The sequence below is a fragment of the Suricata suricatta genome, chromosome 8 (assembly GCF_006229205.1).
Source record: "Suricata suricatta isolate VVHF042 chromosome 8, meerkat_22Aug2017_6uvM2_HiC, whole genome shotgun sequence".
Classification (NCBI taxonomy): domain Eukaryota; kingdom Metazoa; phylum Chordata; class Mammalia; order Carnivora; family Herpestidae; genus Suricata; species Suricata suricatta.
In genome coordinates this window covers 89,950,483-89,973,908 of record NC_043707.1, presented here as the reverse complement: position 1 = coordinate 89,973,908, position 23,426 = coordinate 89,950,483, and the positions used below count along the sequence as shown (strand labels likewise).

The following is a 23,426-nucleotide window of genomic DNA, read 5'->3' as shown; positions in this document are numbered from 1 at the left end:
GGGACTACACCAGGGACTTGGTCGAGTCCTGGGCTCCACCACAAGGACCTCTAGACGGGAAACAGGAGGGCAGTGGGAGGGACAGGAAGGGACAGGCTGCTCACCCACTTCATCTTCAATCCTGCCTCACTTATTTTCCACGCTGCCTTTATCTCATATTGTATCTGAAGAAAGGCATCCAGACTAAATGAGGAGTCTCAAAACCACTACACCAAACTAAAGACCACAGTTCTTCCAAGATCACTGTGCTCTGCTGGCTCCAGAATTGGAGAAGAGGGCACAGGGTCATGAAGAAGACACTTGCCAGAGAGATGTCCCTGTGGCTGGGGTCTAGGACTTTGAGGATCACTTTAATTCTCTTTTCTTCAGAAATTCCTTCGTCATCCTTGTAATCCAGCAGGGTTCCAGAGTAGATGTGCGTCCGCGTGCCTCTCCCAAGGTGCTCGCCCTGAAGAAGGAAGCAGGAGGTTGGGGTAACTCTCTGGGGTGACTCTCTGCACTGAGGGCTTAATGGGGACACAGAATACCAGCAGGGGTCGGGTGAAGGCAAAAGAGCCGCCGCAGTTCGCAGCCTCTCTGTGCCTCGTCCTGGGCAGGCCTCCAAAAGAAACACAAAGCTGCTTCACCAAACACAGATGTGGCACTTCCAGGGCCCCAGGAGACAGTTATAGTCCCAAACAGGTCCTTCCCTTCCACTTCCAGGAAACAACCTGTAGCTCAACATCATCCCCACCAATCATAAAACTTCTACCAGCGCCACCAACAGCTTCCAGTGACAGCAACCCCACCCTCAGCCTCCAGAGTGGACACAGAGAGGACCCCCCGGGGGCTCCTCTACTACGGACTCAGGTACAAAGAGACACGGCTCATTAGTGCTGATGCTACTGCTCACTGGCCATTTAACTTGAGATGTTCTTTCCTCAGCCCCCTTTCTCAACACAGGGATGGCAATGGCACCTGCCTCCCAGCGCTGTTTTAGAATCAGATGGAGAGGCAGGTATAAAGCCTCCAGGTGCAGAGCCTGGCACATCACGGGCAGAAACCATCTCCTGGGCTGATGTGTTCTGTTTGCCCTCTAGACCAGGTCCTTGTTCATTTTTCATCCACCTACCCAGTGTGTGTGTCTGTATATGCGCATGCGTGCTGAGCTTTACAGTCTGTGACGCATTTACATGCAGACTTGCCCTAACAATCCCACAGCACGGAAAGGGTGTGGAGGCAGAGACTGGAAGGATGGGCCTTCAGTGTCCACATATGGAAGAGACTACCACCAAGTAACTGGCACGAGGACTAAAAGCCTCGTCCCAAAAGAGCAAAAAGCCCTTAGCATATTATCAGTTCAAGCTTTAATAATTCTGATTTAAACATTTTTAATATTGGGAAATCAAAATGTGCTTCATAAAACTCAGGAACTCTCAAGCTATTGACAGTAACCTCACAAAGCACAAAGTTAAGGTGCTATTATTCCACTATGCCAGCACGTTCTGTAAATGCTAAATGGATTCCCTTGGAATCAGCCCTGCCCCTATAGGAATGTATACCACTGTTAATCGGGTTTATTAATTTGCACAAATGCCACCATTTGTCATCTGTCACAGCGGAGTGGCGATGCATCTGCCCTGTCTCCCATATCGTGGCAAGGTCCTGTGACTATTCATTAAGCTGCATCTGTCATGAAGCGATTCATCAAGATTATGGGAAGCTGTGTTCCCAGAACATCCCGGAAAAGCCATATGCTTGCAGAATAATTACTCTTCCCCAGAAGGTGCCTATTCCAGAGGCCAAGTCATGGCAACAGGATTCCACAGCGACCCACAGAGGGTCCTGCGTGTTCCACATCGGCCTCCTTCCATGCTGCTCCTTCTTCTGCCTTTGCCTGCTGCTTGCTGTGTGTCCTCTGGGACTCTGCTTGGATGCTGCTTTCCCCTGGAAGCTGTCTCTGTCCCCCCAAGGCTGGGTCACATGGTCCATCCTGATAGTCCCATGTCCTGCTGCATTTCCCTAACTTGGGATTTGTGTCTTGGTAACGTGATTATCTACGTAAGATGTGAGCTGGCTCCCCCCCGCACACTGTGCGCCTGCCAAGGGCTGCTGTCACGCGGCACGTGGAGGTGCTCAGTCACTGCTGGCTAGATGAGGGCTGTGGCCATGGACGGTGGCTATGATCTGCACAGAGATTCACAGGCAAGGAAAGAAGGAAGGGCCCAAGTACAGTGCTGAGTGTAGACAGGAAAAAACTGCCATTCTGGTTATTTCAATCCCTGGGCACAGCTCCACTACCACCAGGACAGAACACAACACCGTCTGGCCCTCAGTGAAGGACTTATCCTAAGGGAAGTGAGAAGCAGCTCTAGCTGTGGACCACCATCCCCTGAAAACCCTGCCCAACCATTTTAGGGACTGACTAAACCAACCCCAAGCCTGCCACCTTCCACTAGGCTCCCTGATAGACGTGAGCCCACAGTTGCTAACACCTCTGAAGTGTCGCAGTTTCTCCAAGGCAGGCAAACGTTCGTTCCCTCTAAGCTGCTGGCAGGCTGTCTCCTCACCTCCCTGCTGTGTGGCTCCACATACAGGGACTGGGGCAGGGGCATGGAACAGAATGTGGGGTTTGCCCTAGGCCTCACACCCTAGCCAAGACCCAAGGACAGCTACCAGGGGAACTGGGCCTGCCTACAGCTGCAGACTCTGGGCAAGAGGCCTCCTAAGCTGGGACAATGGTCTGAGGGATCTGGTTCTCAAGCTGGTTCTCCGGCTCCCTTACTGTGTTCTGTATTCCCCCAGCTTTGCTCCCTCTGGAATCATCTTCAGGAAGCGCAGGGCTGAACTTTAGCTGGAGTACTCAGTCACACAGCACGTAGAGGGTTAGTGAGGGTTGTCAGCCCAGACTTCCCCAGGGACACCCCATTCTTGCCCTGTCAGCATTCCACCAAGTTCTCCCACCCCTTCTCTCTACAGAGGACCCCACCAGAAGGTCCTGTAACCCTAGATAGCCCCACAAAGCCTGACTACTCCATTTCCTTCAAAGACAAAGTGTCTCTGGGGAACATCAGCAAGGCTGCGTAGAACGGCAGGGCGCGGGCTGAAAAGCTTTACCTATGAAAGAAAAGTCTCATTTTTATTTCCCAATAGGATTTCCCCAAACCCAGACTCCACTCCCCCAAATCCTCAGACTGCTGGCTGTGGGAAGGCAGGACCAAGGTGGACCCAGGAACCTTAGCAATGACTCACCTGCACGATATCTTTCTTGAGGATCCGGTCAAAACTCAGCTGGCTCATGGAGTAGACAGGCTGCCACTCCTGGGCCTTCTTAGTAGCCACCAGCAGATTGGAGATCTCTGTGGGAGAGAACGAAGAAGACTGAGCAGGGCAGTGAAGGTCCAAGATCCCAGGCGGCCAGTATCTGCCGAACCCTGGGGCTTCGGACCACAACATTTGTACATTTGTTGGTTCATTCATTCACCAAATGTTTATTAAGTACTTGATTCCCACCCTCCAGGAGCTTCTAGGCAAATAACAAGAGTCTAAGCTAATCAAGTAATCAAGGACTCAAGCGATCGAAAGAAAAGCTTCCTTTTGTGCAGCTGCTCTCAAGGCCAGGATCTGCTCCGGCAGCAGAACTTAGGGAAGGTTTGCCTACGAAAGTGAAATTTTAAAATCTGAGAACAGAAACTCCCTAAAGGCAGGGGCCTTTATCTTACTTTCTGCTCTACCTCCACAGCCTGATATATATAGTAGGTATTCAGTAAGAATCTGTTAAATGTGTGAATGAATAATCAGGACAGGACCTGAAGGATGAGAGCCAATGAGGGATGAGGGGAACTGAGCTAGGAGGGTAAAAACACTGGTGTTGTGTAACAGGACAGGTAATCCAGAGAGAAGGTTGCGCCTGAACCTTTCTGGGCTCCCAGCAGCGCCTGACTCCAAGGAGGTGCTAACCAAATGTACAGATGATGAGCAGACCCTCCCAAATTCTACTGACTCAAACAGCAAACTGAACACTTTACAGAATCTGCTGGGCAAGGGTGAGCACAGGAAGCTGATGGCATTTATAATCCACAGAAGGAGCCTTCCCACCACGGAGCCCCTCTGCACTACTACGTCACTGTCGGGGAAGAGAGCACCTTGCAGATTCAGACTGGCAGGGAGAGGGTTCTGGAACCCTGGAAGAACCCTATCGATGAGTACTAAGCACGAGGTCTCTACACTAGGCCAAGTAACTCAAACATGGTCTCTCAAGTCCTCACTTCCTTGCAGGGCATGGTTTTCCTTTTTTTGTTGTTGTTTTTCTAAGCTCCATTTTCTGACTACTTTACACACATTAACTCCTTTACCCTTTTGGCAATCTTATGAGGCATGCAGTACTTTTAGTCTCCTTTTTATTCTGTAGGTCAGAAAGCAAAGAGTCCAAGTGACGCATCAACTTGCCCAAGGTCAGGCAGCTGGTAAGCCCTGGACTCTGGCTTTCACACTGAAGTCAACGATGGCGCCAGGCTCTTCCCTGCCCACCTGGCCCCCGTCAGGGTGGAGGTGGGGAGGGAGTACAATCTGGGAGCCAGAAAGTGGGTTCAGACACAGGCTCCCCTTGTGGTCACATTCTGGGTGAATTCTGGGTCACATTTCTCCAATCTATTCTCCTCCATTCTGTTACCCTGACTCCATGCATTCACCTGGACAAAATCAGATTCAAGCAGGCAACTCAGGACTGCCCTGGCAGAGAAAAGACATCAAGAAAGGGTCACCTGAAAAGTGTCCCCAGGGAAGGGACAGGGCAATAGAGCTGCTTTGGGACTGAGAGAGGAGGAGGAAAAGTGGGACCGTTTATAAGCTGATGATCTGCATGGCTGCCTTGGGGAACGTGGCACTGAAATCAACCATGTGAGTGGAGAAAACCATTAAACCCCCCACGAGCTTGGTTTCTCAATGGAAAAACAGGACACACAGTTGTGCCCCTGGTGAGGTTTCTGTGAGGGATAAATGAGAATGCACACACAGGGCTCACGTCAGTGCCTCCGTCTATCTAGGGAGTGCTCCCAAACTGGCAGCCATTGTGGTTAAGACCAGCATTACGTCCTGGTCAGCGTCACCACCCCTTTACCAGCTGGCCGGCAACAGCCTGCAGAAGCTCTCAGAGTCAGAGCCAAAGGCTGCAGAAATCACACACCCAGCTCGACTCCACAGATGAGGACGTGCGTCAGTCATGAGTAGGTCAGTGAGTCCTGCTGGGTCCCTATCCCCTTAACATGGCCGCCCTGAGGCCTGGAGGGGAGTGGGGTGGGGCTGGACCACATGCAGGCAGAGATGTGGATTTGCTTTGCTGTCACATCCACTCTAAGTGGCCACCCAATTTTCACTGATTCCATGAGGAGCTTCTCAGCTGCATTTTAAGTGAGTAATCCAGGTGAGAGTCTGGCTACAAGAACCTTACAGTTAGGAGGGCAGAGGCACTCAGGAACCCCAAATGCCCTTCTCCTTAATATGCATGATTCCCCACTTCTCTAATGTGCAGGTGGTGGAGGGAGACAGAGCGCTTCTGTGGCCACCCAGAAGCCAGCCTCGCCTGCAGGGTTTGTTCTTCCTCTCCCCCCACCTCTGCCATCCCTCCTCTCCTCTCCCTCAGGTCAGGACAACTGGCCCCCGCCCCACAGCTGAGGCCTGATGGCCGCCCCTGCGCATCTGCAGAGTGTGATGTAGGGGAACACCACCCAAAGTGGGTCAGAGGACTTGAGCCCAATTCGCCACTCCTGCTCGAACTGCCCAGGCAAGTACAATGACGATTCCAACAGACTCTGGGTTGTCTGGGAGATGAAATGACAGGGTCTGGTGCATGACAGCAGCCATCACCCTCATCATCACTACTGGTGCTACTATTATATAACTAGTACTGACACCACTAGCAAGCACTGAGCCTCTCTGGGCCTCAATTTCCATATCTCTGTAACAGTTACAAAGACCTATTGTGCAGATGGAATAAATGCAGATATGCAGACAGAGTGCCTGAGACTAGTAAGCACCCACCAGAACTGTTGCTACTGCCGTAATCATTCACCTGGCAGACACCAGCGGGCGTGAATTCTCTGCTGGGTGCCCTGCACCCACCCCACGAGTCACAGGGTGGTAAGACAGACCCAGATCCTGTCTGAAGAGTTCACAGTCAAGTGGCAGGCACATTCAGTGCGGAGTTCCAGGGGCCCCAAGAGAAGCCACAGGAGAGGGGTTCAGTGCATTCCTGTGCTCCTCCTGCCTCGGCGGCTGGTGCCCAGGTCTGGGCTGAGCGCGGCAGCCATCCCCACCAGAGACCTCCCCAGCTAACTCCAGGGCAGACATCCTGTCCCAGCCGCCCAACTGCCACCACCTCTCACGACATGTGGCTGCTGTCCTCCATCGCCCCAACCTTACCCAGAGACCCCCAACCCCCAGGAAAGTAAAAGAGAGAGATTACGTAAGTAAATAGGGTAGTTGGGCTTTAAGGTTTTACCTCCCTCTGAGGTCTCAGGGCCAAGTGGCAGATGTGTCTTTACCCCTGCAGAACATCTTCAAGCATGAAAACAAAGGCTGCAGTCACCCCCAGAGCTGGCAGGAAACCCTATCTGATCAACAAGAACACAAGCCCTTCTTCCTCTTCCACTGGGTGCAGAGGCAGCCCCTGGCTGGGACACCAGCAGTGATTCAAACATCAAGAACCCAGACCCTTGTCTGTCCCAGGGCTGCATTTTCTGTCCACCTGACATAAAGGCCCGCAAACAAATTCCCTTAGAAGAACAAGAGGTGTCTCAGACAAAGTGACTCCTCAGAGTAGCTTCGACCACACTTACTGGGGCCTGCCCGTCCCAAATGCACTGCCCGTCCTTTCTTCGAAACCTGACTCCTTCTGAGGGAAGGACCTGACACATGTAGGGCAGCACCTCCCAGTATGGGGACGTCAAAAAACCGTCTGGAGTAGACTAGCGCTCAAACCCCTTTGACCTTGACCAGTGTGACTCACTTCACTTCTACAGGACTCAATTTTCTCACCTATAAAATAGGGCACTTGACGAGGTGACACCTAACTGTCCCTCAAGTTCTCACATTCTAAGAGGTGATGAATTCACCTGCAGAATATCAGTGATACTAACTGTGGGGCTTCAAAAAGAACAGCTGAGTTCTTCATCCCTCCTAATCCCTGACCCTCCTGGTCCCCCTTAGCTCCCAGGTATGGCATCCACAGCCACCTAGGACCCAAATCTGCCCTCTTCCAGTCTCACCTGCCCCTTCTTTTTATTTTATTCTATTCTATACTGTTTTATTTTAGAGAGAGCAAGAGAGAGCACGTGCACAGAATGAGGGAAGAAGCAGAGGGAGAGAGAGAAAAACTTAAACAGGCTCCATGCTTAGTGCAGAGCCCAATGCAGGGCTCGATCCCACGACCCTGGGATCATGACCGGAGCTGAAATCAAGAGTTGGATGCTCAACCGACTGAGCCCCACCCAGGCCACACTTCTTTATAACTTCACTGAATGCATCAGCCCTTCAGCCCCTGCTTTCCTGCAGCTCTTGCTCTGGCCTTCCAGGTTGCCCCTACACATGCTTTGCTGGAAAAGCCCTTATCTAATGGCCAGGCTCTTGCTAACTGTCTCCACGCAGCTTTCCATGCCACGACTCAGGGATTCTGACCATGCGCTTCGTGGCGAGCCTGAGGTCTGATACGTAGGTGCTGACGCAAACAGCCATCACACAGCGCAGTGGCCTTGTTTCCCTGTAACGTTTTCTGCGTTAGACTGGAAACTCTTGGAGAGGGGGGCCTGAGTGTCAGACACTGGATTCTCTGCATTTGCCATAGTTGTCGGCCCACAGAGGCTGTACCAGGAACATTTCTGGGAAAACAAACTACTCACAGGGGAGCTCTCAAGACATTTCATCTTAAAGAGGACAACAGTGAGCTTCTGTTTCTGGATCCTAAACGTGCCTCTTTTGGAAGCCCGAGATGCTAAGAAAAGGTGTATGTTTTTTTCTATAGACAGCTGACACCTGAGGCCTGGGATTGAAGTTCATAACAAAATTAAATGAAGGACGCCTAGAAACTGGGGGGGAGGGACCACTTTCTCCAAACCAACAGCGTCCTGTGGCTGATCCATGTCTTAGAGCATCAGCGAGGGGCAAAGGGGATCCCTGGAGGGACAGGCCAGCTCCGGCCGGGGGACTGACCTCGGGGCTTGGGCTGGCAGCAGCGCTTCAGCACAAAGCTGATGTTGTCCGTGCGCAGGATCTGCTTCTTGAGGTGGCTCATGAGGTCCCCCAGGCTGGGGAAGCTGCGGTCCGAGCCATGCAGGCTGTACCGGCCCTTCTGCACCTCGATCTGGAAGTTCTTGAACTGCTTCTGGCTACCCACCACCTGCCATTCAGGAAAACAACCAGAAACAACTTGTTTCAAAAGGGTCAGGCAAATGTATCCACAACAGGAGAAGCTGAATAAGGATATATAGAACTATGTACTAGCTCTGTAACATTTCTGTAACTCTGGAATTATTCAAAAATAAAAATTTATTACAAACAAGTAAACAGTAAATAAGTCAGTCCAGATGATGACACCGGTCAAAGGGCGTTAACACTAGGGAGAATGTAACATGGCAGTGACTTCAACAGCATCACCTCGTTTTAAACCTGTAAGATGACGTTAATGAAACACCAACCTCACAGGACTGTTGCTGTGATTACATGACAAAGTAAAAACTCACTAAGCACTTTATAAAAGTTTGCAAATATCCTGCATGAGATAATAATTACTATAATCACATTTATCCAGGAAGTCTCTCAAACTGAGCCCTCCCAGGCTGCGCGTCTCCCGGAGGAGGTGGTCTGGTCCGTTTTCAGGGTCCACAGTACCACCAAGGGGAAGCAGAAGCAGTTCTCCTTCACAGGCACTTTTTGTACAAAGACACGTATTTTCGTCATTAAGGATGAGGGTCAGAAATACCTACTGATGGTATAAACTAGGACATTTAAGATCGCAAAGCCTTGGTTTTTACTCATCTGCACAACGGGGACAATACCAGGGTCTATCTCACAGGGTCAGTATAGGGTTTAGAGGAGGACATGGACAGTGTTCAGCACAGTGTCTCGTGAGCTGTAACCGTATCTGTGATCCTGTTTTCCCAGCTTATCGGACCACACTCTGGGGTCACCGACATTCCTGGTCAGCACAAGCCAATTCCACCTCAGAAGGCAGTAAGGCTGCCTCGTGTGCCCATCCGTGTGAACGACATTCCACTCCCAGCACAGCCTGATGGACGCAGACGACAGGCACGCCGCCCAGACAGTGAGCTGACAAGCTCTGGCCGCGTGTCCGTATCGGCCATGAGGCCATGCTGGACAGGAGCGCTCCCAGGCAGGCAGGGGCGCCCAGACGCCTGGCAGCCCTGGGTTCCTTCGGCCATTTCCTCTTCCCACTCTTGACGGAGTCAGTCCCCAGGGGTTCCCCAGTACTTTTCTTTCCAGTGTCTGAGGGTATGACGTGCTAGTGTGCTGACTTCCACCTTGCAGGCCGTCCCCCCCACCCTCTGCACGTCCCAGTTCTAGCTAACCCAGTCAACACTAGTGTATTTGTCTGGACTAATTCTGTAAAGCTCACGGTCTTTTGAAATACTCCATTTCCGGTATTTAAGAAGACTGCCTGAACGACAAAGGGAGTGCTGTGGTCTAGTGAGGCAAGGCCAACAATTCTGGTTTCTATTTCTGCGTTTAGGGTGTCTCTCACATCGCTCCCGGCTTCCAGCTGCACTAGAGTCACTAAGTAGAGTCTCCACTTGTCAAAAGCACAGCACAGCAAGTCGTCTGTTACAGTATCTGAAGCTACCATCCGGGGAACACGGCGTTAGACCGGGCCGCCGAGCTGGCCGTCCTGGCACCAGCTTGTACCTGTGAGTGCCACAGACAGACGTGCTTCTGCGTCTGCGATTCCGTCACTGAGTGTAAAGTAAACCACTCTAACCAAATGCACTACATGACAAATGTTTGGTCTGAACTGGTTTTCTGGCCACGTCCTACCTTCCAGAGCCATCATGGACCGTGCCATGGGTCCCTCGAGGGAAGAAAGAAAGGGCCCTGAGGAAGAATGTTCAGGGTTTGGCTGCTCAGGGTTTCCTTTTAAGGAATGGGGTTGTTCCAGTAAAAAACCCCCAGGGATTTTCTCAAAAAATTATAGTAACTCAACACCTTGCTTTGCATTTCTTTGGGTGTCTATCTCCCCAGGCTTTTCTCGCCCCACCCGAACCTCCCCTCCCTGGTGGTCCTCTCAGAAGCAGCTTCTAAGGCTGGCTGCACTACGGCCACTATGACTCGGCCGGACTGACCTCAGATTTTTCAAAGCAGGTGACAGTCATGAGGATATTGTCAAAGTCGGTACAGCTCCACCTCAGCACATACATCCCCTCCTCGCTTCCTTCTTGCCGCAACTTATTGATGGCATACTCTGTGCTAGAGGGAGAGAAAAGGAAAGGGAGAAAGAGCTCATACCGAGGACAGCACTCCACATCCCCTGAGGGAGCCACTTCCCCAAGCTGGCTCAAGTCCTCTGGGCCCATCAGGGTCCCGAAGTCCTGTCGGAGAGGACATACGAGGCAAGCTGAGATGCGAAGGAGCCTCAACAAATATCAAGTCTCCAAGGACTAGAAAGAGGACTCGTCTGCCATCCAAGGCACTGAGCCCAGCTTGACCCTGACTTCCCTACACGTGTGGCCTCCAGCTTGACAGAAGCTGCTCCCCCAAAGGTAATGCAGAGCCGCCCACCATACAGGGCTCACCATATCGTAGGGTCCCTCTCCTCCAACCCTAGGCAGCACAACTGGAACATGAGCCTCAGGAGAGCACACATTTTGGGTTATTCTGTTCACGGCTGGAACCCCAGTAACCAGAGCACACTTGGCTCACAGTAACTGCTCAGTAACAGTTGAATAAACGCTAATAGGAACATGCCTGTTTTACACTCCTTTGTATTCCCAGGATCGATCGGTCCTGGCACACAGTGAATGATCACTAAACAGATCTCCATGTGAGGTTGCCACATCCTGTGAGTGGCGCTCACTAAGTACCAGTGAAAGAGGAGCGACATGGTCGGCATGTGTTGGAAATGCAGAGACCAACTGCTCCATGACCTACAACAACTTCACGCCTTTGCACAGGATGATCCCTCACCTGGAATGCCCTTTCCCCTCTTTAAGACCTGTCAACCTTCACCGAGTCTTCAAAGCCTGATTTGATTTGAATGCTGCCTACTCATAAGTTGTTCCTCAGGCAATGAGTTTCAGCCTCCCATGGAACATGAAACACTAGTTCATTCAACAAGTATTTACTGGATGCCTATGTATGTGCCAGGCCTGGTTTCTGCTGCTGAGGAAAAGCAGTGAGCAAAGCACACAGTGCCCCTGCCTCTCTGCAGTTCATATTCTGGGCAATGAGGATAGACAGATAAGAAACAAATGGACGCAGAAATACACACAAGTCAGAAGGTAAATGCCACTGAAGAAAAATAAAGCAGAGTGAAGCAGGCAGGAAGTGTGGGGCACGGGGGCTGCGGGGGGAAGAGGTGTTGTTACTTTGTAGAAGGTGGTCAGGGAGCACTTCACCAGTAAGGTGACAACAGAGTGGTGTCTAAAGGAAGTGGTGGTTGTACACATGCCAGAGGAAAAGCACTCTGGGCCAAGGGAAGAGCAAGTGCCAGGGCCCTGAGGCCTAACTTGGTTGAAATGTTTGAGGGATGTGCTTTATTATAATGCTCAATACCTTGCTTGTATTTCTTTGTGTATCTGTCTCCCCGTGAGTCTGTGGGGCTCTCTAAGCCAGGGGTCACACACTCGTGGAGAGCTGTCCACAGGTAACTGGCACAGGGAAGAAGGCGGGAACCTATCATGAGGAAGGCAGAAGAGAGGCCTCCCCAGATATATTTTGGTCTGAGAAGAGAGACTCAGAAAAAATACAGCAGCTGTTTTCCTTTGTCTAAAGAACAGTCCTATTTGAAAGGAAGTACACTGAATCTCTGTTGCTTCAAATGGCAGTAGGAAGAAGTTACGGAGAGGTAAAGTTCAGCTCCCTGTCAGGAAGGTATGTCTGTCTGTCATTGTCAGAGCTATAATCTGCTCATGCCTGGTGCAGTACTCAGTACTAAGTACCCAACACCAGAGGTACTGGAGTAGGGCTACCAGTTCTGAGATGCAGGGGACAAGATTTCCATCTTTAAGACTTGGTCACGCCACTGTTCCCACCATTTACGTGGCACTTTAGGACTCAGGATGCCATTGCTTACCACACTGGTATGGAGACCTGTGTCCTATCTATGTGTGTGACACCGCAAGGGGTTAGAAGTGTAGTGCTTCTTGGTCAGCTGTGGAGAAATGAGGCAGTTAAACTACGAGGAAACCCAAGGGAGTTGAGGGAAGGTTCTGTGGTACGAACCAAGGTAAGAGATGACACAAAGGACTGAGCAGTGGACAGCAGGGATGGAAAAGAGGTCACCAAATAAGTCCTAAACAGTAGGCTCAACTGGCCCCAACCTAATCAACTGATGATGCCACACGCCCCATCACTAAAATACGGTTCTGTTCACACCAAAAGGGACAAAAAAGTTTCCAGAACCAACCAGATTGGACCGTGACAACCATTCTGTATGTTGTGGACGATCAGTGGGGGAGCCACATCAGTGCAGAGGTAATGATGGGCATCTGCTGTGAGCCGGAAGTAGCCGTCTACCAGGGACACAAAGGACAAGGCCTCCTCGTGGGACGAAAGCTTCAGTTCCTGATGAGAAAGAACACATGCCCACGGTCAGTTACATCACGTGCCTACCACCTCAAGCAGCTGATTTTATGGGGAGGTACAGAGTGAGACGATATTTAAAACATAATGGAAAACGCATGACCTCAAAAGGAAATACTTTTTGTTGACAGTAACTGTACCCTTTGCAGCTATACAGGCTTCTGACTGTTCATCCTACCTTCTCATCTATTATCTTCAAACTAGCAGATAAGGTGTGTGCCTGTGTGGGAGGAAGGGCAGAGGGGCAGCTGTGGCAGGCAGGACCACAGCAGGAGACCTACAGAGAGGATGCCATGGGGTCCAGATGGGGGAGCGAGCCTGCCACTGGGCCACACTGGTATAAAGCACAGAGACCTAAAAAAAGAAGTGGAGGGAGGAGGAGCAGAGCATGTGCAAGTGGTACCCTGGTCTTGGCACTAAGCAATGACTGACTCAGCACTGTTCCCACTTTATAGAAAAGGAAACAGAGGCACAGATGCTTCGTCTCATATGGAGTTGGTCTAGGAGGTGAAACTCCCAAATTTTAATCCAGGAATGGTCCCAAACAATGATGAGGTTGCTAGATTAAGTCCAAAGACCTTTGAAGGTTTGGAGGAGGCAGAGAGTCTTACTCAAAGTGGGAGAACAAAGGCAAAAACGGAGATGAACAAGGGAATTTCCACAGAAAGGTTAAAAAAAAAATGCCTGGAGATAAAGACAGGTGAATTTTTTTTCTGTCTTGGTCATACAGCCCTGAACAAAAACTGCTGACCTGAGAGAAGCCATGGACTCAGCCAGGAACATTTCCTGATAAAGGAACGAGGGTACGGAAAGCCATTTAGAGCTCTGACTCACAAGAATATAAAAAAGCACCTGAGCTTTCTGAGGGCAGAATGACATGTGAGACTCTGTCCATAGTACTGGAGAAAGGACAGGCTGGTGGCAGAGAAAAACAGAAAGGAGAAAAATCAGTAAAAGGGAAAGGGGTAGATAAAAGCCACTAAAAAGGATGGAAGTAAGTAGGGCTAATGACAGCATCCTTGCCAAAGGAAGGGTCAGCTCTATACTTGTGAGCCAAGGAGGCCAAGGCCACCACAGAGACTGTTATTCAGTAAGGAGACCCTGTGCTAAGTGTGCTTCGTTTCACGTGTTACCTGGCATTGACCTACAGACCCCCAAAGAGCAAATTCAGGATGGTCTGAATTGGGCAGTGCTTCACCCAATCACATTAAAAAGCAAGACCACATAAGCACTTATGTTTCCTGAAAGCAGAAGTCTGAGGAAATGGGAGACGTCAAGAAGAGGCAGAGAGAAGAGATAAACCAAGGTATAGTTTGATAACATGCTAGCATCATGCTTTCCTGAAAGACCAGCAGCCAAAGTACTGCCTGGTCAAAGGGCCTGGAAATCCCATGGCTGGGAAGGGACAAGGGAAAGAGATAAAGAAGAGAAAGCATCACACAGCATTAACCCATAGGTTCTGGAGTCAGTTTTTGTGGGCTCGTATCTTAGTATCTCCAACTTCATATCATGGTAAAGCACACACAATCATTTTTACAGGTCAAACAGCGTCAAATGTTGGCAATTTCAAATGGTGTCATCTTAGAACTGTGTGACCTTGGGCAAGTTACCTTTTTGTGCCTCAGTTTCTTCCTCCATAAAATGGGGATAATAATATACCTACCTATAAGGTCAGTGAAAATGGAAAGAATTTGTTTTATTATATAAATATAATATATATTTTATATTCTTATATATTAAATTTAACATAAATTCTTTCCATTTTCACTGACCTAATAGGTAGGTGTATTACCCATACATTTAGAATAGGAAGTGCCTGGCATGTAGTAAGAACTAGTATTTGTAGAGGACAATGAAGTAACAAGGTGATCAAGTATTTATTTCTCCCTGCCTTCCTCCAGCAGCTGCCACAGACTCGCCAGCCGCTGTGGTCCGAGCGGGTGCTGACTGAGGTGCCCGATATGCCTCTGTCAGCCAGGGCGGGGCGGGACGGCCTCACAGACACGGCACCAGTGGGCGGCTGCTTCTCCCCCTCTGCTACGCATCTTCAGGGCCCAACGGAGGCCCTGCAGTCTCTGGGGAAGAGAATGCCTCGGAGCTGGAGCGGCCACGTTCCCACCCCGTGACCCCGTATGAGTTCCCACATCTCTCCACAGTCTAGCACGCCCCCCGCCCCACTGGAAACAGAGCCAGAAGTCCTACATCTAAGACCCTTGTGAGGACTAAATAAAATACTGTAGATGAAGCATCGAATTTGACTTTTTATCTATAATAAGCTGAATAAATGGCACTTATTTTTATCTTCTCCTCCCTACATTCTCCATCTTCCCACAAACATCTATCTGCACCCCACTGCTTCTCCCTTCACTTTATTTTTCACTACAGTGTCTTGATGAAATCAACTGATGTTTATTGTTTACAAGGGGGGAGGTGAGGAGAATAAAAATATATAAACTATTCATAATCCCACCATCAATAACAGCTGTTATTTATTAAAATATTAAATAATTTTATTTTTATAAATTGTAATTATTGTTTTACATTACATTATAAATTATTATGTTATTATTATAGTTTTTATAAATTATTAGATATAAAATATTAAGATATTTTTAAAAATATTTAAGAAAGAGTACAAGCATGAGCAAGGGAGAGGCAGAGAGAGAGAAACTATCTCATGAACCCATAGGATCGACCTGAGTCGACCACCAAGAGTCAGGCGCTTAGCCGACTGAGCCACCCACATGCCCTAACAGCTGTTAATATTTTATTTTGCTAAAAGCATGTGTATGTATATGAATTCCTTTTAAAAACGTTTTGAAAAAAATTGGTACCATTTCTGTAGATAGTTTAATATTCTACTTTTTCCATTTACAAAGCATTTTTCTGTATTACTAAAAAAATTAGCAATTTGTTTATATGATATTTTACTACTCAGGTACATTGTGATGAATTTTCCCATTCTCCTATTATTGTATCTTAGAGTCATTTTCAGTATTTTTACTCTGTAAATTCCGTTGGGATACACATTCTCATGCACAGACCTCTGGCTTCATCTCTGTTTCTAGAAAACAGCACAAAGCTCCCAAATGGAGGTATATAGGAATATTCTCAAGGCTTTTAGCACATGCTGCCAAACTGCTATCTAAAAGGTATAAGAGAGAGGCAAGTTACTCCAGCTATAAAAGAGTGACCGTCTGTTCTCAACCCTACCACCAGACTCATTCCCAACACTGCGTGTTACGTTACCCGTCTGACCACATTTTAGGCAAAGCGTGGCATTTCGCTGGTGCCGACTACCTTCGCCCCACGAATGCCCGCCTCAGCTGCCCGTGCTCCCCACGTGCCGGCAGCCCTGACTTCCCTGACACAAACATGTTTATTTTGGCAGAGCTCCTACTTCCCCTGCCAGAGCTGGCCTGCCTGTCTAGATTATGTCCTCAAGTGATACCAAAAAAAGAGGAAGTGAGACTGAACACCCCTTCCTCTGTCCAGAGTCACTTGGGTGTGCCTGACACTGTAACGGGGACTGCCACTGTGGCCACAGCCACTGGCCTGACAGGCTCCTGAAGTGCAAAGCGGGGTTTCCTGGAGAATTCTTCCCAGAGGAGCCCCCATCCCAACTCAGTGGAGAGGCTGCGCACGGGCCATTGGGTGTAAATGTTAACATTCACTGATCTTGTTTTCCTTCAAATCCACTAACTTTTGTGAATGAAATATTTAAGCTGTAATGTCTCTGGGAGGGCATCAAATCCTGAAGTAGATACACATTTGCAAGACCAAAGAAAGGCTCCAGAACATACCAGTATAACTCAAAAACCAACACTGATAATGCCAATGTCAGCAAGAGGGATTTCTGGCTGAAGTAAGAGAGACAAATCATGAGATCTTTTTTCTCTGGGACAGGAACTCTGCGAGCATGTGCTGCCTAACTGTTCTCAGCAGGCCTCTCGCTCGTCACCGGATCCACAAAGAATCGCCTCCAGAGCAAACTTACCATCTTTTTGTTGTCCTGCTTATTGATGCTGACCACACACTCCTTTATTACAATGTGAGTGATTTCAGGGAAGTAAGAAAAATTGTTCCACTCTTCCCGGATTTTGTTTTTCTCCTCATCCTTCTTGTGTTTGTTTTCCAGTTTTTTCCATTTCAGTTTGTTTTTTTCCTTTTCAACAGGAACAACCTGATAAGATGCATAAAAGTGCCAGAGTTCAGCTGCTTTCTCATTTCCTATTGGCAAACAAGGTCAATGCTTCTGGAAAACTAAAGCAGAGGTTATACTCAAGGAGAAGAAAGCCAGCCCGCCTGGATTTACAAAGGAATTAGGAGAGACGGTACATGCGGGCTTAGGACTGCAGTTTTGGGTCCTATCAGGGAACCTTGGGACTTCATACCTGAAAGAGACCTTAATGAGCATGCTGACTAAGCTGTTTACATAATCTCTACTGTACCAGTCAACTCAGGAAGGGAAATAACTGCCCACTAGACAGACATCCACAGTCAGGTCCTTTCACTTCCGGATGAATGGATGTTTCGACACAGAGAACATGTTCTTCCCAAATGTGGCTACACAGAACGTGAGCTTTCTCCTTTTAGAAATCTACCAATTATCTTGACTTCCTAACAATACCCAAGGTGAAACTTTGAAAAGATATAAATCCTATGCTTGAACAATCTGCCAGTTATTAACTAGTTAGGTCCTCAATCTGAGACTCCATTTCCCCATCCATAAAACAAATCTTATATTTCACCAGGTTCTTTGAGAATTAGTTCTCATTAATAGTGCAACTACTATAGAAAAAGCACTCGGTAAATGTTGGGCACTGTTATTTTAGCATGAATAAACGAGGAGAAAATAAATATCATCTTTGCTTAAATATTATTATTGATAATTGTAATGATGACGATGATGGCAGCTTTAATAATATTTTAACATTTATTACATGCTGTGCTCTGTGCTGACATTGAGTTCTCTCAACTCCACAAGGCAGATACAGTAAGTACCTCCATTTTACAGATGAACAATATGTCGCTGATAGAGGGCAAGTACCCCCCAAAGCTATAGAACTACAAACAGTGGAGCCAGGATCTGAACCAGGTCTATTCACATTTAAAACACATGCTTTTAAACCACTCTGCTCCCTTGCCTCACCCAGGTACACTTCAAAAAGCAGCTTTAAATCGCAAAATCCATTATCCTATTTCACGGAGCCAGAAGCCGAAGATCAACTCTTGGCACAATCATTTATAAGTTTGTTAGGACCTTGGGCAAGTTTCTTAACTTCTCTGGGTCTCTTTGTGTTCATCTATACAATAGGGATAATGGTGGTCCTTCCCTCAAGGCATTTTTTTTTTAAGGAATAAATGAGTAATACATGTAAAATGCTTAGAAAAGTACTTGGTACATGGTGAGTGCTCAATAAATGTCTGCCATTATCATTATATTGTTATATATACTATTGGTACGTTTCTCTATTTCCCTACAGAACTCAATATTTATTTATTTAGATTTACTGCTTCATGAAAACAATAAAAGATGAATAATACATGATCTCTAACCGAATACACTTGTCTGGCAGGAGGGATGGACATGCACATGGGCAATGCCAACCGGATAAACAAAACAGACATGTGGCACAGTATGGCCCGCTCTGCCAGCCACCTATCTCCACTTACATTTGGTTTCTGTCTCCACTGGATTCCGAGATTTCCAGTTACCATCACTTCATAGAGAATGTTTCCACTGTCATCTGGATTAAACCAATTCATCTCATTTTCTGATGAAATCAATAGCATGGAAGTCTCAAATATTTCAGCACCATAATGTTTTGTCAAAGTTTCCAAGGTAGCCAGGTATTTCACTTTCAGGTCATGAGTAGATACACTGCTGTCGCAAATGGTCTTGTTATTAAATTCCTTTAGGAAATCCTTGAAAACGTTATTGATCCGCATCCTGGTGAGAAGATTCCTCTGCCTGATGGACTTATTCAATGTTTCTGGAATATACCGCTTGTAGCTGAAACAGAGTGGGAGAATGTGTCTGTCGTTCATGTACAGGCCAGCAGAGAATAGTATAGAAAGCAGCCTAAGACTAGAAATCTTCCTTCCTTGTCCTGCCCCATGGGAAAGGAGGGCTGCCCCCAGAGGGTCTTAGATGGAGGAAGCACTAGGCTGATAACCACAAGGAGATGCCAGTGAATAGGGATTGAAAGAGAAAGAAAAGCACATGTTCCACAGGTTTTACTGAGATGGGAATTCCTACAAGTATCATATAATTTTCTGGGTGGCAAAGGCAGGCAGCAAAATGGACTTATCTGTGTTTTTGCTCACCAGTGTCACTGTCCCTGGGCACATAAGTACTCACATGAACTGTTATGAAGATTCAGCAAGGTGTTAGAGGAGGCGAGAGTGATTACAGATGCTCTGTAGGCTCTGCTTTTAGGTTTTATAATTTTTCTACAAAGACCACATATTGCTTTTACAAGAAATGGGAAAAACACATAACATCTAATGAAATACAAAGACCTCGTGTCTGCCATGTGCAAGTGTTCCAGATGAATTAAATGGATTGGCAAGGAACCTGAATGACCAATTACTTACGCTGGTGCTAATGGGAGAGTATCTATGACTAACAGTCTCAACAAACTGACAGACTGCTGGAAGGGTACGAACACCCATGAAAGAACAAACAAACGGGGCCCAAACCAGTGGTGAGACCAGTCTGCCTAATACTCCCAGGCCTGACAGCATCTGGCACTGGGTAATCCCTGCTGCAAGACTGGTTTCATGACAGTGGAAAATCGTGAAGTTCAGAATTTATCCCCAACATATATAGTGACATTTCAGATTAATGTAATAGAGAAGAACAGAGGAGACCTTTGCTTCATGAAAAAGTAAAGAAGAGGTGCCCGGAGTAAAAGCCACAGAAAAAAGGGAAAGCAGCAGTACACCAAGTATCTGATCGGTCCTGCATCACGGAGGACCAGCCCGTGACCTGCTCCAGACTCTGCTCAAGGGCAAGAGATGCAAGAAGGCAGCTTATGAGAAGGTGCACATTGCCGATCTCAAATAAAAGAGCTATAAATACCCTGCTCTTCAAAAATGGGTCTGTCCTCTTTTATGACATTCACAATAACTCCTTGGTAAATACACACACACACACACACACACACACACACACACACACACACACACACATTTTATAGATGGGTAGAAATTACACAGTTGGAATATCCCTTCACAAAGACTTAATTATGAATGATATCTTAAATGAGCACCATTTTCTTGAGGTACTATCCTTCGCATCAAATAAACAGTTTTCTAGTGAACTCTAGGTCAGGCTGTGATGACAGCAGCTGCCAGCAGAACAATACCCAGAGGACTTTAGAGGGGCAAAAGGGGGAGCAAGTAGGCCACCAATTTGGTTGTTATCTCTCAACCAGAACTTACACCTGAGTACAAATTTCTGAGGTCATGAGCCCACATTCAAAACAAGACACAATTATAATCGTACTACCTTTTATAAATGTTCTAAAAAAAGATCTGGCCTCTGCAGAGAGCAGGTGACCAGCCCAAAACTGGCAGGGGTTAAACTGAGATGTATGGGAACATATAAAACTAATACTGTCCCCATGATCAACCCATTAGGCAGCAGGAAGATTTACCTGATGTCCTTGGGCAGTTCTGGCAACTGCATCTTCTTCATCATGGCGTAGTGCGAGATGGCCAGGACAGCCATTCCCAGACACTCGTTCTCGATATCGTGTCCATCCTGCTCGGTCTTGGGGTCTCGAATGGGAGCCAGGCATTTGACCAAATCATATTGTCCCTTTGGAGGAGATGTGAGAAGAAATGAACCACCACTTGAGTTTCAAGAGACCACATGTGTCTCTCATCTTAAAAGGAGACACCCTCCCCACACAGGGTGGTGTCATCAGAAAAGCAGCGATGACACAAAACGAGGTTTATAGATTCTCTGTCACCAAAGCTTTTTCTCAATAGTTGGGCACGAGGGGGCTCAGGAAATGTTTTCCCCAGGAATAAATTCATTGATGAACAAATGTTTACTGAGCACCATGCGAACTGCCAATGAACAGTGTAAACACATGAAGCCCTTTTGCAGGGCTTATTCTATAAACGGCAGTAGCCAGCAGCACGTGCTGGGCTTGGACAGCACCAGGCACAGGGGAGAGTGACAGCTGGCTGGGGTTGGCTCATTAGTTCCACAAACATACACTGAGATATCCTCGCCTAGGCAGTGGCTGTGTATCTGACAGCGCACCACACCTCCTTCTGATGGAGAATTAAAGAAAGGGCAAGGAATCCACATTCTACAGTGAATCATTACCACACAAAAGTTTTTCAGTACTTGTTGTTCAAGTTTCTAGTAGTGAAATGTATCACCAAAATATACCCACTCCCTGTTGGAGGTGCACAGTATTCCAAGAGCCAGTGAGGGCTTCAAAAACAAACAAGAAAGCTAAAAAGTGGTCCCCACCACCTGTCTTGTACAGAGTGATGAGGAGGACACGATGATACCAATGCCACCTCTCCTTTATGAAACCCTGGCCTCAGTGCTAGATTGTGTGCTGTGTTCCTTTCATTTACTGTTTCACTCAGTCCTCACAACAGCCCTCTGAGGTGGGTGCTAACATCATCACCTCTAACCTAACAGACGAGGAATCTAAGGCACCCAAAGGTTATATCACTTCAATCACCCACGTGTAACTATTGATTACGGGGAACCAATTATAGCCAGGTGTTATTCTAGGTGCCAAGGGTATACACAGCAGTAGGCAAATCTGTGTTCCTGACCTCAAGGAGATTCCGTATTGAGAAGAAAGAATAAACAAACAGCAATATATAACATCAAGTACTTACAAGCAACTAAGTCAAGTGGAAAGACAGAGTGCCAGGGGAGCTGGGATCCCAGGAAGTGGTGGGAGAAAGTCAAACCTAGATGTGACACTGTGCTGCAGCCACTTAACTTGACTAACGTCAAGCGTTAGTAACTCTTCAGCCTTTCTCTCGCTGGAAGAGAGGTAGACGTGAAGTCTAGGGGTGTTGCTCTCGCATAAGTAAGACACTCACTTTCCCTGACGGGACTTGTTTAGTGGTTTCTGGATGAAGGGTTCTCACTGAGGCAGTTCCTCTTCTTTCCCAGATAGGATTTCGTATTTCTCTCCGGTAAGGACAGCACATTGTCCACTTCCACTAACTACCAAGGACCAACAACCACCATGTCTGCCGGCAATGTGTGAAAAGCAGAACAAAATCTGAAACGATTTTGGTTGGCTGTGATTCTCTGTAAACATCACTGTACAACCACCTCAAGTAACCCATGCTGGAACCTAATGCAACACTCATTCTTGAAGTACGGTGTGCTTCTCCTTTGAATATATAAAAGTGGGAGGTTGAATAAAAAACGATCAATCTAAGTCCAGTTCTCAGATATGTATGGAATGGGGACCAAATACAACCAGAAACTAAATCTGTGCAATGGAACATAACTGGGACATAAATATCACATGTGAAAGCACATCCTAAAGAAATAATACATAAACACATATGGAGGTCGTGCACAACGACTGTAACAGTGACAGCCGAAGAGGGGAAACTTAAGAAAAACAAAAAAATGTCCAGAAAGAGGAGATGGGTTTAATAAACGAGGGCGTTTCTTCTGGATGACAGCCTCATACTCACTTCCTATCTGGAATCTCCACAGGCATCTCCAAATGAGAATGCCTCCTTCTCCAACCTGTTCCTCCCTGCCTTCCCTACTAAGGGAACGACTCCATTATCTAACACACATTGCCCAAAATGTAAACCTCAATATCACGTTTGACGCCTCAGATTCTCTCCCCTTCCGCAGCCAACCCATCAGCAAATCCTATCAATTCTCCCTCCAGAATTAATTGCAGGTCCGCCACTTTTCTCCAGACTCTATTGCCACCACACTCAGCCAAACCAGCATCTTCTGTCATGTGGACCGATGTGGCACATGATTTGCTTCCTTTCTGGCCTCATCAGTCACACTTATCATCACCCTCCTCTCTTCTAGCCACAACGAGTCTCCTCTCAGCTCCTACCTGCTTCAGAGCCTTCTCACATTCTGTTCCCTCTCTATCAGATGCTTTCAACCAGGGAGACTCTGCCCCATGGGGATATCTAGCAATGTCTGGAGGTAGTTTCGATTGTCAGAGCTGGGGGGATGGTATCTATTGAGCGGATGCCAGGGGTGTGGATAAATATTATACAATGCACAGGGCAGTCCCTGTGAGAAAAAAATTATCCAGCCCAAAATGTCAGTAGTGTTGAAAAACTGCTCTAACAGAGAAGAAATACTTTCCCCCCTCCTTCCTTAGAACTGCAAACTCCTTCTTCCTCTTCTCCCAGATTCAGCAGAAGTGTCACTTCCTTAGAGACCTTCTCTGATCACACTACTTAAATCAGACCTTCCCAATCACACCTCCTCCCTATATTCTCAATCACAAAGGCTTTCTCTTTCATCGGACTCATGACAATTCTTATATACTCCATATGTATCATTTTACTTATTTTCTGTTTGCCCAGCTTGATTTTGTATCTGCTGCTTGCAGAGACCACATCTGTCTTATTCACCCCAGGATCTGCTGCGTCTC

The 23,426-nt window shown here is 47.5% G+C and overlaps 1 protein-coding gene across 3 annotated transcripts in view; it reads right to left on the bottom strand.

Annotated features, from left to right (window-relative positions):
* Positions 1 to 23,426, bottom strand: part of JAK1 (Janus kinase 1) — a 125,918-nt gene that overhangs the window by 14,220 nt on the left and 88,272 nt on the right. For all 3 annotated transcript variants that reach the window (XM_029949765.1, XM_029949764.1, XM_029949767.1), the window contains 8 exons: positions 20,451 to 20,614; positions 18,463 to 18,802; positions 16,784 to 16,969; positions 12,611 to 12,768; positions 10,329 to 10,452; positions 8,185 to 8,371; positions 3,232 to 3,338; positions 305 to 448 (listed from right to left, as the gene is read on the bottom strand). In XM_029949765.1, coding sequence (XP_029805625.1) covers positions 305 to 448; positions 3,232 to 3,338; positions 8,185 to 8,371; positions 10,329 to 10,452; positions 12,611 to 12,768; positions 16,784 to 16,969; positions 18,463 to 18,802; positions 20,451 to 20,614 — 1,410 coding nt within the window. The remainder of the gene's footprint in view (positions 1 to 304; positions 449 to 3,231; positions 3,339 to 8,184; positions 8,372 to 10,328; positions 10,453 to 12,610; positions 12,769 to 16,783; positions 16,970 to 18,462; positions 18,803 to 20,450; positions 20,615 to 23,426) is intronic.